The sequence below is a fragment of the Chiloscyllium plagiosum genome, unplaced genomic scaffold (genome assembly GCF_037043375.1).
Source record: "Chiloscyllium plagiosum isolate Xiang-an unplaced genomic scaffold, Cpla_swu_hap1 HiC_scaffold_31, whole genome shotgun sequence".
Classification (NCBI taxonomy): domain Eukaryota; kingdom Metazoa; phylum Chordata; class Chondrichthyes; order Orectolobiformes; family Hemiscylliidae; genus Chiloscyllium; species Chiloscyllium plagiosum.
The window spans coordinates 12,791,233-12,804,505 of NW_028270169.1; the positions used below are offsets into that span (position 1 = coordinate 12,791,233).

The following is a 13,273-nucleotide window of genomic DNA, read 5'->3' on the forward strand; positions in this document are numbered from 1 at the left end:
CCATGGCTGATAAGTCTTGGGAGTAGGATAAACCCAGAGCTTCTGGCCCAGAGGTAGGGACACCGCCACTTTTGGGCCATGTATCTAAGGCAGTCCAAAGAAGCTTCACTAGGCTGGTACCAGAGTTGGAGGGGCTGTCATATGAGGGGAGATTTGATAGAATGGGCCTATGCTCATTGGCAAATAGAAGAAGGAGAGGTGACCTGATTGAAACATACAAGATTCTGAGAGGACTTCACAGGATAGCTGCAGAAATGCTGTTCCCACTCTAGGACCAGAGGATATCGTTGCGGTATAAGTGGCTCACACATTTAAGACAGAGATGAGGAGGAATTTCTTTTCTCACAAATCTAATGGAACTGCAGAGGGCTGTTGAGGCTGGGTCGTTAACTATAATCAAAGCTGAGACAGACAGATTTTTAATCAATAAGGGATTCTAGGGTTCTGTGGATAAGGCAGAAAAATGGAGTTGAGGATAATGAGATCTCATTGAGTGGTGGATCAGACTCAACGGGCTGAACGGCCTACATCTACTGCAACATCTTATGAGTTTCACATGACCTCTATGCCAAAATTTAATTTAATTTTAGGCCTGTTCTTTGAAGCAATGCAATTGTATGAATTTGGAGTGTGTAACTAATTACCATAGGGCAGGGATGAGAGCTCTGCCTTGAGGTGAGGTCTGCTGGAACACAGGGATCAATGGATGGGGGAGAAATCTCTAAAAATCAGACACAAAGTAATTGTGCACAAAACGCGTTTACTCGAAGTTTTACATTCAGTGCATCTTTTGGTGCAAGTTGGGCCTTTTCATAACGGGAAGTATCTCTGCAGCAGAGTAATGTTATAAAAGCATCTCACAAATTCCTTAGCCTCTCTGCAGGAAAAAAGTATTTGCTATTTCTTTTCTCGTGCTTCTGTTTTCAGTCTCAAATATAGCTTCACTGCTTAATCAGGATGAAGAGTTCCCTTGTATCCTACTGTAAAGCTTTTCTCTCTTAATATTTCTACCCTATTCTTCTTCTATTCTCTTTTTGACCTTTATACACTCTGCTCAATTGTCTAGTGAATTACAAGGCTGACATTTATCGTAGAATGATAGAGTGTGGGAGATGAATCATATTGGACTGGAAACATTAATTCTGTTCCTTTCTCCATAGATGCAGGAGGGCATAGGATTAAGGTGAGAGGGGAAAGATATAAAATTTCCTAAGGGGCAACTTTTTCATGCAGAAAGTGGTGCATGTATGGAATGAGCTGCCAAAGGAAGTGGTGAAGACTGGTACAATTACAACATTTAAAAGGCATCTGGATGGGTATATGAATAGGAAGGATTTAGAGGCATATGGGTCAGATGCTGGCAAATGGGACTAGATGAATTTAGGATATCTGATTGGCATGGATGAGTTGGATTGAAGGGTCTGTTTCTATGCTGCATCACTCTGTGAATATATGCTGTCAGAACTTCTGAGTTTCTCCAGCAAATTTCTGTTCTCATTTCAGATTTCAAGCACCTGCAGTTCTTTACTTATTTTCATATACAGGCAGTTCCCAGGTCGTGATCAGGTTCTGTTCGGGAGTCTGTTGGCAAGTTGATTTTCGTGCAAGTTAGGATACAGTACAGGAAAACATAAGGGAGCCATTCACAAGGACAGGAAATGCTCATATGTTACACCCCTGTACAGGATCGCATTTGTAAGTCATACATTTGTAAATTAGGGACAGCTATATAGAAACATAGATACATCGAAGATAGGAGCAGGAGGAGGCCACTCAGCCCTTCAAGGCTGCTCCATCTTTCATCACGATCATGGCTGACCATCCAGCTCAACAGCCAAATCCTGCTTTCTCCCCATAACCTTTGACCCCATTCACCCCAAGTGCGATATCTAGTCGCCTCCTGAATAAATTCAATATTTTGGCATCAACTACTTCCTGTAGTAATGAATTCCAGAGGCTCATCACTCTTTGGGTGAAGAAATGTCTCCTCATCTTTGCCCTAAATAGTCCACCCAGAATCCTTAGGCTCTGACACCTGGTTCTGTTAGCTCAGTTGGTTGAACAGCTAGTTTGAAGAAATCAGGTGATACCAAAAGTGTGGGTTCAATTCCTGTACCACTGAGATTCCCCTGAAGGTCCTGCCTTCTCAACCTTACCCCTTGCCTGAGCTATGGTGATCCTTAGCTTGTACTTACCATTCTCTGAAGATGATAGTGACTTTACCAATCAGTGCAGAAGGAGGCTGTTTGTCCTGCCATACCACAATTTCTGAAGCCGTTGCAAATGTTCTTCCCTTCCAGGTAATAAGAGAAAGCAATAACCTTGTGAATATTAGCACCGGGCTATTAATACAGGGGACCCAGGTTCAAATCCTGCCACGGCAGAGGAAGGGTGACTCGATCTGAAATGTTAACTCTTGGTCTCTCTCCACAGACCTGCTGAACCTGTCCTGCAATTTCTGTTTTCGTTTCTGATTTGCAGCATCTGCAGTTCTTTAGCTTTTTATTAAGGCAGGCGGTGGATTTGATGCCAATAAAATATAAGAGCATAAGACAAAGGAGTACAAATTAGGCCATTCAGCCCATCGAATCTGCTCCGCCATTCAATCATGGTTGATAGGTTTCTCAATCCCATTCTCCCACTTTCTCCCTTAACCCTTGATACTCAAGAACCTATCTATCTCTGTGTTAAATATACTCAATGACCTAGCCTACACAGCCTTCTGTGGCAGTGAATTCACCACTCTCTGGCTGAAGAAAGTTCTCCTTATCTCCATTTCAAAAGGCCCTCCCTTTACTCTAAGGCTGTGCTCTCGAATCCTAGTCTCTCCTACCAACAGAAACATCTTCCCAACATCTGGAATTTAAGAGTCCAACAATGACCAGAAATCCATTGCTAATTGTCCCTACTTTAAGGAAACAGCCATCCTTACCCGGTTTGTCCTATATGTGACTCCAGACCCACAAGGATGTGATCTAGGTCAAAACAATGACTGCAGATGCTGGAAACCAGATTCTGGATTAGCGGTGCTGGAAAAGCACAGCAGTTCAGTGGTCCTCGGATGCTGCCTGAACCGCTGTGCTTTTCCAGCACCACTAATCCACAAGGATGTGGTTGACTCTTAATTACTCTCTGAAGAATTTGGAATGGGTAATAAATTCTAGTCTGGCCAGTGACACCCACACCCTGTGCATCAATTGTAAAGAAACCTAAAGTGTGTTTTTTGGATTTAAAAAAAGGAAGAAAAAGTTTTATTCTAATATAATGGGGAACAAAAGTGATGTTGAAGGAGAAATGTACTGCTGGAACCAATAGCAGTGCTGGAGTTTCGCTTTGCCATGTCCTATAGGTGGAGACTGTGGAGAGAGTGAGAGGAGGAGATTACAGAATCGAAGCAAAAAAAAATCGAGGAATTAATCTTGTGAATTATTTGCACTGAAGAAGATTTTGTTCTCTCTGCCCCTTTCATTTTTAGATTTTCTCTCTCTCTCTCCACTCCCTGTTTTTGGTTTTGTTTGGATTTATTATTATTATTTTTGTTGTTGTTGCTGTTGGGTGAGTTGCTGCTGTTGGGAAGATGTCTGAGCTGCTCTGCGAGCTGCTGGGGGAGCGGCTGATGGACCGAGATCAGGCCGAGGTGGAGTGCTCGCCGCTGGGCACTGACGGCCGCCTGGTCGCGCTCTACTTCGGCTGCAGCTGGAGCGCCTCGTGTAAGGAGTTCACGGCGGCTCTCGCCGACTTCTACAGCCGCTTCAAGCAGGGGGAGAACGGCGACAAGCTGGAGGTGGTGTTCATCAGCTCCGAGGAAGAGTACAAACCCTGGAAGGAGTTCGTCGGCCAGATGCCTTGGCTAGTGCTGCCTTTCCAGGACATGGAGAGGAAGGTAACAGAGCTATGGACAGAATATTGCACAGAGAACAGACTCCTGTAACATTGCACACACAGAGACACAGGATCCTGTAACATTGCACTGAGAGAGACAGGATCCTGTAATAATGTACACTGAGAGACAGGCTCCTGTAACATTGCACTGAGAGAGACAGGATCCTGTAATAATGTACACAGAGAGACAGGATCCTGTAACATTGCACACAGAGAGACAGGCTCCTGTAACATTGCACACAGAGAGACAGGCTCCTGTAACATTGCACACAGAGAGACAGGTTCCTGTAACATTGTACACACAGAGAGACAGGCTCCTGTAACATTGCACACAGAGAGACAGGTTCCTGTAACATTGTACACGCAGAGAGACAGGCTCCTGTAACATTGTACACACAGAGAGACAGGCTCCTGTAACATTGCACACTGAGAGAGACAGGATCCTGTAACATTGCACACTGAGAGAGACAGGCTCCTGTAACATTGTACACGCAGAGAGACAGGCTCCTGTAACATTGTACACACAGAGAGACAGGCTCCTGTAACATTGCACACAGAGAGAGACAGGATCCTGTAATATTGTACACAGAGACAGGATCCTGTAACATTGCACACTGAGAGAGACAGGATCCTGTAATATTGTACACAGAGACAGGATCCTGTAACATGGCACACACGGAGAATCAGGCTCCTGTAATATTGCACACCTCACTCTGAAGCTATAGTCAACCATGGGTCCTCAATTTGGATTGTCACCAACATTTCTGTTTCCAACGTTCCATTTGCAATCTGCATGAAAAAAAATACAGGTTTTTATTAGATCACTGCTGCTGAGATCTGTTACTGGATTGTGTAACTATTTTTGGTGAGAGGTTTCATGGGGCCAGTAGAGGAGACAGTAGGCTGAATGGCCTCCTTGTCTTCTGTATGATTCTGTATAATGAAAACTGCTGGTGTTTCTTGGAAGGATATGTTCCCCCTTTCATTGTGACCAGATGAAGCTTCCATTAAGCTCATTGGGATATTTGTTCACCTAAAGAATAATTATTATCTCCCTCTCTGTCTTTTTCCATTTCCACTGTAAATGTGGACTCGAGTGAAAGCTGCAGAAAAGTTTGGGGCTGTAGATTAGTTGTGAGGGCTCAGCTAAGAGGATTGCATGGAAATCTTTTGATATGGAAGAATGGGAGTGCTGTGACATGCCAGAGCGCTTGCTCTGGGGGATGGAGAGTATTCTCAATGATTGTCCTGATTGCACTGGGCTCATGTTGGTATTTAGTTTGAATTCTAACATTTTATGATGTGATATTTGAAGGAACGGACCTCAGCACCAGATTGCATTGCAGCATTATTTTCATTGCCAAATCCTGTTGCTCCAATAGCGAGACATTAATGTTTATAGGTCTGTTTGTGCATGAGCTGGAACAGTAAATCACTTCTTTATTTGCATGCTGTGTAACTTGTGGTTAAAATGGGCATCTTGAATTTCCTCTGAAGTTTGACCTTGTTTGCTAATTCAGGAGTATGTTCTTCTTCACACTCCTTTCCTCTTGATGTTTGCAAAGTTTTGGTGAGAGTGTGACTGGTCCTTGTGTTGGCGTGTCCTTAAGAATCCCAGTCCTGGAATCAAGTCGAGAGTCTTGTAAAGTTGATCCTTCGCTTCTGATGACCAATGCCATGTCAAATGTGTTTCTGCTTTAGTTTTTTAAAAAGTGCATCTTTTGCATGGAGGCTCAGCCTGAGGCTCAGCCCTCCTACCTGAGAGGAGGGTTGACATTGCGTATGTTTGTCTCATATTCTGTGTCCTGCATGTCTTCAGTGAGCGAACGTTGCATTTGTGAATATACACGTGCTGTTCCCCACGTCAGCCTCGAGTGATTCCATCGTGTGTGGTGGCACTGGTGTATCAGAGTATTAAAGGTTCAGTGTTTGCCTCCCCCTCCATTCCCCAAGGTGATCTGTGGGGTTCACTAAACAGCCATTGCAATATCCCTTCACCTGTCTTGTATAAGGTCAAGAGTTACTGAGGGAAATGACCAGGTTTTGAGATCAGGCAAGACTGGGAGTAGCCAAGTGGGATGAAGTGGACTGTGTGAGGAATCATACGATTGTGGAATTCTCTTTCTCAGGAGAGCAGTGGAATCAGGTCATGGGTATTGCTGGCTCAGCCAGCATTTATTGTCTGTCCCTAGTTGCCCCTTGAGAAGGTGGGGGTGAGCTGCCTTCTTGAACCGCTGCAGTCCACATATTGTAGGTTGACCCACTATGCCCATAGGGAGGGAATTCCAGGATTTTGACCCAGCGACAATGAAGGAATGATGATATGTTTCCAAATCAGGACGGTTTGGAACTTGCAGAGGGGAGGTGTTCCCATGAATCTGCTGCCCTTGTCCTTGGGTCTGGAAGATGCTGTCTAAGGATTGTTGGTGAATTTCTGCAGTGCATCTTGAAGCCGATATACACTGCTGCTATTGGGAGTTGGTGGTAGAAGACGTGGATGATTGAGGATGTGGTGCCAATCAAGTGGGCTGCTTTGCCCTGGATGGTGTCAAGCTTCTGCAGTGTTGTTAGAGCTGCACCCATCCTGGGAAGTGGAGAGTATTCCATCACACTCCTGACTTTAGGGCTTGTCAATGGTGGACAGGCTTTAGGGAGTCGGGGTGGGGGGGGGGTTTCGCTGCAGTATTCCCAGCCTCTGACCTGTTCTTGTAGCCGCTGTGTTTATATGGTGCCTCTAGCTGTTTTCTGGTCAATGGTAGTGCCCAGGATGTTGATAGTGGGAGATTCAGTCACTGTACAATTGAATGCCAAGGGATGGTGATTAGATTGTGTCTCTTATTGAAGATATTCATTGCCCGGCATGTGTGTGGCATGAATGTTATTTGCCACTTCTCAGTCCAAGCCTGGATACTGGCCAGATCTTATTGCATTTGAATGTGGACTGCTTCAGAATCTGAGGAGTCACAAATGGTGCTGAACATTGTGCAATCATTGGCGAACATCCCCACTTCTGACCTTATGATGGAGGGAAGGTCATTGATGAAACAACTAAAAGTAGTTGGGCCGAGGACATTCCCCTGAGGTTAGACTGAGGGGTGACCTTATAGAGGTTTACAATATTATGAGGGACATGGATAGGGTAAATAGGCAAAGTCTTTTCCCTGGGGTCGGGGAGTCCAGAACTAGAGGGCATAGGTTTAGGGTGAGAGGGGAAAGATATAAAAGGGACCTAAGGGGCAACTTTTTCACACAGAGGGTGGTATGGGTATGGAATGAGCTGCCAGAGGAAGTGGTGGAGGCTGGTACAATTGCAACATTTAAGAAGTATTTGGATGGGTATATGAATAGGAAGAGTGTGGAGAGATGTGGGCCGGGTGCTGGCAGGTGTGACTAGATTGGGTTGGGATATCTGGTCAGCATGGACGGGTTGGACCAAAGGGTCTGTTTCCATGCTGTAAATCTCTATGATTCTAGCCTGTTAGCACTGAACCAAACTGATTGCCTGTTGTCAAGGCAAAATACTGCGGGTACTGGTAATCTGAAACAAACACAGAATGCTGGAGAAATTCAGGTGGTCTGGCAGCATCTGTGGAGAAAGAAACAGGGTTAACGCTTCAAGTCCAGTGCCCCTTCTTCAGACTGTTCTTCTCTGCCCATAGATGTTGCCAGGTCTGCTGAGTTTCTGACAACCTGTTTATATTCGACTCACTGATAAGCAGCAAGTAGGGGATTGGAGCTGGGTCCATACAATCTCCTTCAGACCTGCATCAAGGGAAGAAAATGTCCAATCCTCTAAGCTCTGGCTTGTTCCCATTGTGATCTGTGTTGTACCTGCGTCAGGACAACGTTTGCTCAGTGGTTAGCACCGCTGCCTCTCACAGGGCCAGGGACCCGGGTTTGATTCCAACCTCGGGTGACTGTGTGGAGTTTGCATGTTCTCCCCAAGTCTGTGTGGGTTGCCTCCTACAGTCCAAAGATGTGCAGATTAGGTGGATTAGCCGTGGGAAATGCAGGGTTATAGGATAAGGAGTTGGTTCTGGGTGGGATGATCTTTGGAGGATTAGTGGGAAATTCAGTGGCCTGTTTCTGCACTGTAGGGATTCTATGATGAGCAGCTTCTGCTAGTTTGTTTGGACAAGTCCCATAATATCTCTTCTGACTCACTACTTTCCGGTAAAGCACCTTGGAATATTTTTCTGCACGTGTGGGTGTTTACTATAACAAGTTAAATTTGAATGTCACCTTCTTAACATTGTTAAACATCCCGAAGCACTCCACAGGAGCAATATCAAACACCATTTGACATCCACGTGAAGACTGGTGCACCTGATTCCCAGTAAATGATGGTTAAAAATAACATTTCATTTCCATACACCTGTTCATCAGACCAGATCCAGTGACTAAACTTGAATGTTTACACAGCAATTCCAAAGTCCTCAATGAATGACCCGGACTTAAAATAATTTGTTGAATCTGATACTCCAGAACCAGATAGTTAAATCTTGTAGAGAAGCTGTGAGTAGATGTCATGTCATGGCATGATGCACCTCTTTAATCTGCCTGTTCTCTGAGTTGTATTTCTGGTTTTAAAAGGAATGCAAGTTCTGAGGGATCATATTCTGTTCTCTGTCTGGAAGACACTTGAATCAAAAGGTACGGAAAAGGCTCTTTGGCCAATCAAGTCTGCACCGCCAAAAAATACAGACTACCTAGACCTCACTTTCCCGTACTTGGCCCATAGCCTTGAATGTTATGACATTTCAGGTGCTTGTCCAAGCATTTATAAAGATTGAGAGGCACCCCTAGGGTGAAAAGATATTTCCTGAAATCGCCTCTATAACCTCCTGCTTTTCACTTTAAAATCATGCCCACTTTTTAAAAAAATATGGAATCTCTACAGAGTGGAAACAGGCCACACTGACCCTTTGAAGAACATCCCACCCAGACCTATCTCCCATGGCTAACACACCTAACCTGATTTGGAGATGCCGGTGTTGGACTGGGGTGTACAAAGTTAAAAATCACACGCCACCAGGTTATAGTATTAAACCTGTTGGACTGTAACCTGGTGTTGTGTGAGTTTTAACTTTGTACACCTAACCTGCACACTATAGGTAATCATGCATGGCTAATCCACCTAATGTACACATCTGTGGACTGCAGGAGATAACTGTGGCACCCACACAGAGAACGTGCAAAGGCCACACAGACAGTCATCCAAGGCTGGAATCGAACCCAGGTCCCTGGTGCTGTGAAGCAACAGTGCTAACCACTGAGCCACTGTACTGCTCCTTGTTCTGGACCATTCGATATTGGATGGGTGTTTGAGTCCATCGACTGTCTGGTGCTGATTTGTGCTTGCAGCTTTGCTGTTTATTCCCAATAACCTGTACATTGGCTAAACATCCCACTTAACTCATCCCCCAGCCTATCCCATCCCCACATTGCAACACCGTTGTCTCTTAAACCTTCAGCTACTCTCTAGGATTCCTACCACCTCCTTTTCAAAGACCATCTCGCTGACAACTTCCATCTGCCATCATTTCTCCTTTGTCTTTGTGTCCATTATTTCCCATGTCCTTCTGAAGCAGCTCAGGATGTTTGTCCGACATTAAAGCTACACTTTAATTATGAGTTTTTTTTAATATTCACTCAAGGGATGTGGTCATCTCTGGCTAGGCCAGCATTTATTACCCATCCCTAATTGCCCAGGGGGCAGTTGAGAGTCAACCACATTGCTGTGGGTCTGGAGTCATGTGTAGGCCAGACCAGGGTAAGGATGGTGGTTGCCTTCCCTAAAGGGCACGAGTGAACCACATGGGCTTTTCTCCCCACCAATTGGCAATGGATTTGTGGTCACTATTAGACCCTTAATTCCAGATTTTATACTGAAAATTCCACCATCTGCCGTGATAGGATTCAAACCCAGATTTCCCCAGAATGTTAGTTGAAATTCTGGATGAGTAGTCTAGTGATAATACCACTCAGACATCGCCTCCCCATTACGAGGTGACAATGACCATCCTCTTTTCTGTCAGCTTCGCTGATGGAAACCAGTCTTTCAGGGCCATGAGGTACAGACTGCAAGTGACTTAAACACTGGTTCATATTAGAACCACAAAACTGTGTCATAAATACAAACGTCTGGTCAATGGGAATCCACCAGCGAGGAACACATTTTATGAGCGATGTGGTTTTAACAAGCCTGGTTATCTTACTTTGAATCTTACGTCAGCTTGTTCATGGAATGTATAAAAGAGTCACTTTGTTCCAAGTGCCAGGATCTTTTAGAAAGCTGAGCAGCAAGTACTGTTTCAGAGCTTCTCCTTGCCCAGTGTGATAGTGAGCTGTAGAGTCGAAAGTGTGATGCTGGAAAAGCACAGCAGGTCAGGCAGCATCCGAGGAGCAGGAGAATCGACGTTTCAGGCAAACACCCTTCATCAGGTTTGAGGGGCATTCCTGATGAAGGGCTTTTGCCCGAAACGTCAATTCTCCTGCTCCTCTGATGCTGCCTGACCTGCTGTGCTTTTCCGGCACCACAATCTCTCGACTCTAATCTCCAGCATCTGCAGTCCTCACTTTTGCCTAGTGAGCTGTATAGCCCAGGGAGCTGTCTGGGTTCTGCTCAGTCCATCCCCACCCAGTCACGTTGACAGTAGGGAGGCTGAATTGAGTTCAGTGCTTTTGCACTGGGGGACCATGAGGAGATTGGTGAGACCCCCCCCACCCCCCCAAAATCCTGCACCACCTCCTAGAGTTGAACAGCCTTTCTCTATTCACTCTTTGATAATAAAGATTGACCATTTGGGTAAAATACCTGCCTGGTGTATATAGAACATGGTGTAAGCTCCACTCAATATTTCCAGAAAATGAGTGAGAAAACCACCCTCTTGGAGGTCAATTCCTTCTCCAAAATGGTTATGCGTAGTGGTTTCCTGTCTTAGAGTCACTGACTGTGTGGTGTGCCTTTTAGGACCTGTAACCAGGCCTTCCATTTCTTCCCTCTAAACCCTTCTTCCTTTCCCGAGGTACCTCCATCCAGACAGACCAACCCAAGTTTTCTCTCTCTTCTCCGATATTTACCTTCTGCACTCCCCTGGGTTCCTATCACTAGTCTCCTGGCCTATCTCTGTCCCTCAGCCTTCCTCCCACTCCCAGCCTAAGTTGGGAAGGAACCTTGAACATTTTCACAACTGTCCTCTGTCCCTCTCCTAACATTTTCCAATGGACTCAATGCTTTCTCCTAGAGAGTGGTCACACCGACTGCTCCATCCTTACATCCTCACACTCATTATGGACTAACCTTACCGGCGTCTTCCGTGTTACTCACCTCAACGATCAACCAGAGACCTAACCCCCACCACATCCCATCACCCTCTGCTCATTCACCAAATTTGGCTGTTGTCCAGCAGAGGCTTACATTCTCAAAAAAAAATGTTGTTCCCTGTTTTCAAATCCACGTGTGGTCTCACCATTTCCTCCTTATTCCAAGTCTGCAAATTTAATTCCTGCCTCTTGGCCATTTCACTTTCTTTCAAGTTCACCTCAAAAACAAATCCAGCTTTTCAATTTTGTCAATACAGCTGTGGCTTCTACCTTTTGATGGCTTCATCCCCAGGTGCCTAGTCTTCAATACTGAAGTTTTACCTGTATGAGACCACAGCCTCAGTCATAGAGATGTGCCATGGGGCACAAACCTGAGTATGCTGGGAGTACAGCATTTATTGGAGATAGTGAGGACTTCAGATGCTGGAAAGTCAAAGTTGATAAAATGTAGGGGTGGAAAAAGCACAGCAGGTCAAGTAGCATCTGAGGAACAGGAAAGTCCGCAGGACCCTTCATTAGGACTGGGAAGGGGGAATGGGAGCTGAGAAATAAATAGAGGGAGGGGTTGGGGCTGAGGGAAAAGTTAGGTAGAATGGCGATTGGTGGGCGGAGGTAGGAGGTGATTGTGATTGGTCATTGGGAAGAGTGGAGTGGATAGATGGGAAGGAAGATGGACAGGTTAGGTCAGGTCACAGGGGTGGGGCAGAGAGGGAGGGCTGAACCCAGGATGAGGTGTGGTGAGGGGAGGGAGAAATTGGAAGCTGGTGAATCCTATGTTGAGGATTGTAAGCTCCCAAGGTGGAAGATGAGGTGTTTTCCCTCCAGCTTGCATGTGGTCTTATATTGACCGTGGTGAAGGTCCAGGATGGGCATGTTTTTGGGGGAGTGGAAGGGACAGTTGAAATGGCTGTCAGCCGGGAGGTGGGGTTGAATGGAGCTTGCGAACCACACAGCTTTTATTACCCGTCCCTAGTTACCCCTTGAAAAGATGGTGGTGAGCTGCCTTCTTGAACCGCTGCAGTCACAGAGGCAACTATAATACTGATTGGAAGGAAGTTCCCGAATTTGACCCAAGGAACAGTAATACAGTTCCAATGCTGGTTTGAGGCTTGGAGGGGGCTTTCCAACATTGATCTGTTTCTTCATCTGCCTAAGCCCAACTGATCACACACTTTCACTCTCATTCACAAAATGAACTCTTTGAACGAGCTTTTGATCACCTATCCTAATGGCCCAATGTATTTCCTTTAACCTTGAGTTCATGTGAAGTGCCTTGGCGTGTTTTTGCTGTAGTAAAGATGCGACATCAATAAATTGTTGTTGATTAAGTCACACACATTGTGATATGATATTTTAGTAGAGGCTCATTTTAATAGAGAACTCTTTACCCACAGTGCCTGTCTGTCTCCCCGACTTTACTGTAACAGAAGGGGCTGGGTGAGGGAAGGTTCATCTCATTCACATTCCAAACGTTAGCAATTGACCAGCATACCAATTCGGAGAACAATTTGCTCATCCCTTCCTCTTTCTTTTGAAAAGGGTAGTATTTATGGCTCTTAATGTTGTCTTATCTAGATTCCTTTTCACGACTGGTTAAGTCCAGCTATTCACTTAATTGCCCCTCATTGTCACATGGAGCACAATGTTAGGCTTTTAATTCTAACAAACTCTGCAGAGCCAGCCATACAGATGTAAACAACAAATGCTCGAGGTCACAGCCGGTCAGACAGCATCCATGGAGAGAGAGCAAGCTAATGTTTTGAGTCCAAATGACTCTCATCTGGACCTAAAGTTAGTTCGCTCTCTCTAACCATGGATGCTGTCTGACCCGCTGTGACCTCCAGAGTTTGTTGTTTTCAGTACAGATCCCAGCAGCTGCAGTCATTTGCTCCAGCCATTTTGATGCAACCTTTCAAGTTAAACATTGTCCAGAATTTGTGTGACTTGTTTAGGTACATAAATCAACTCTAACTTTCTGATTCACACGTGCAGCGGTTATTTGGTAAAGGAGTGTGTGTCTCTGTGTCTGCCTCTGTCTATGCGTGTCTCTATCTCTGTCTGTCTG

The 13,273-nt window shown here is 45.3% G+C and overlaps 1 protein-coding gene across 1 annotated transcript in view; it reads left to right on the plus strand.

Moving 5' to 3' along the window:
- Positions 1-3,390: 3,390 nt before the first annotated feature.
- The window catches only part of nxn (nucleoredoxin), a 234,848-nt gene continuing 224,965 nt past the window's right edge, over positions 3,391-13,273 (plus strand). The window contains exon 1 of the mRNA XM_043718204.2: positions 3,391-3,883. Within this exon, the coding sequence (XP_043574139.1) occupies positions 3,578-3,883 (306 nt within the window). The 5' untranslated portion in view covers positions 3,391-3,577. The remainder of the gene's footprint in view (positions 3,884-13,273) is intronic.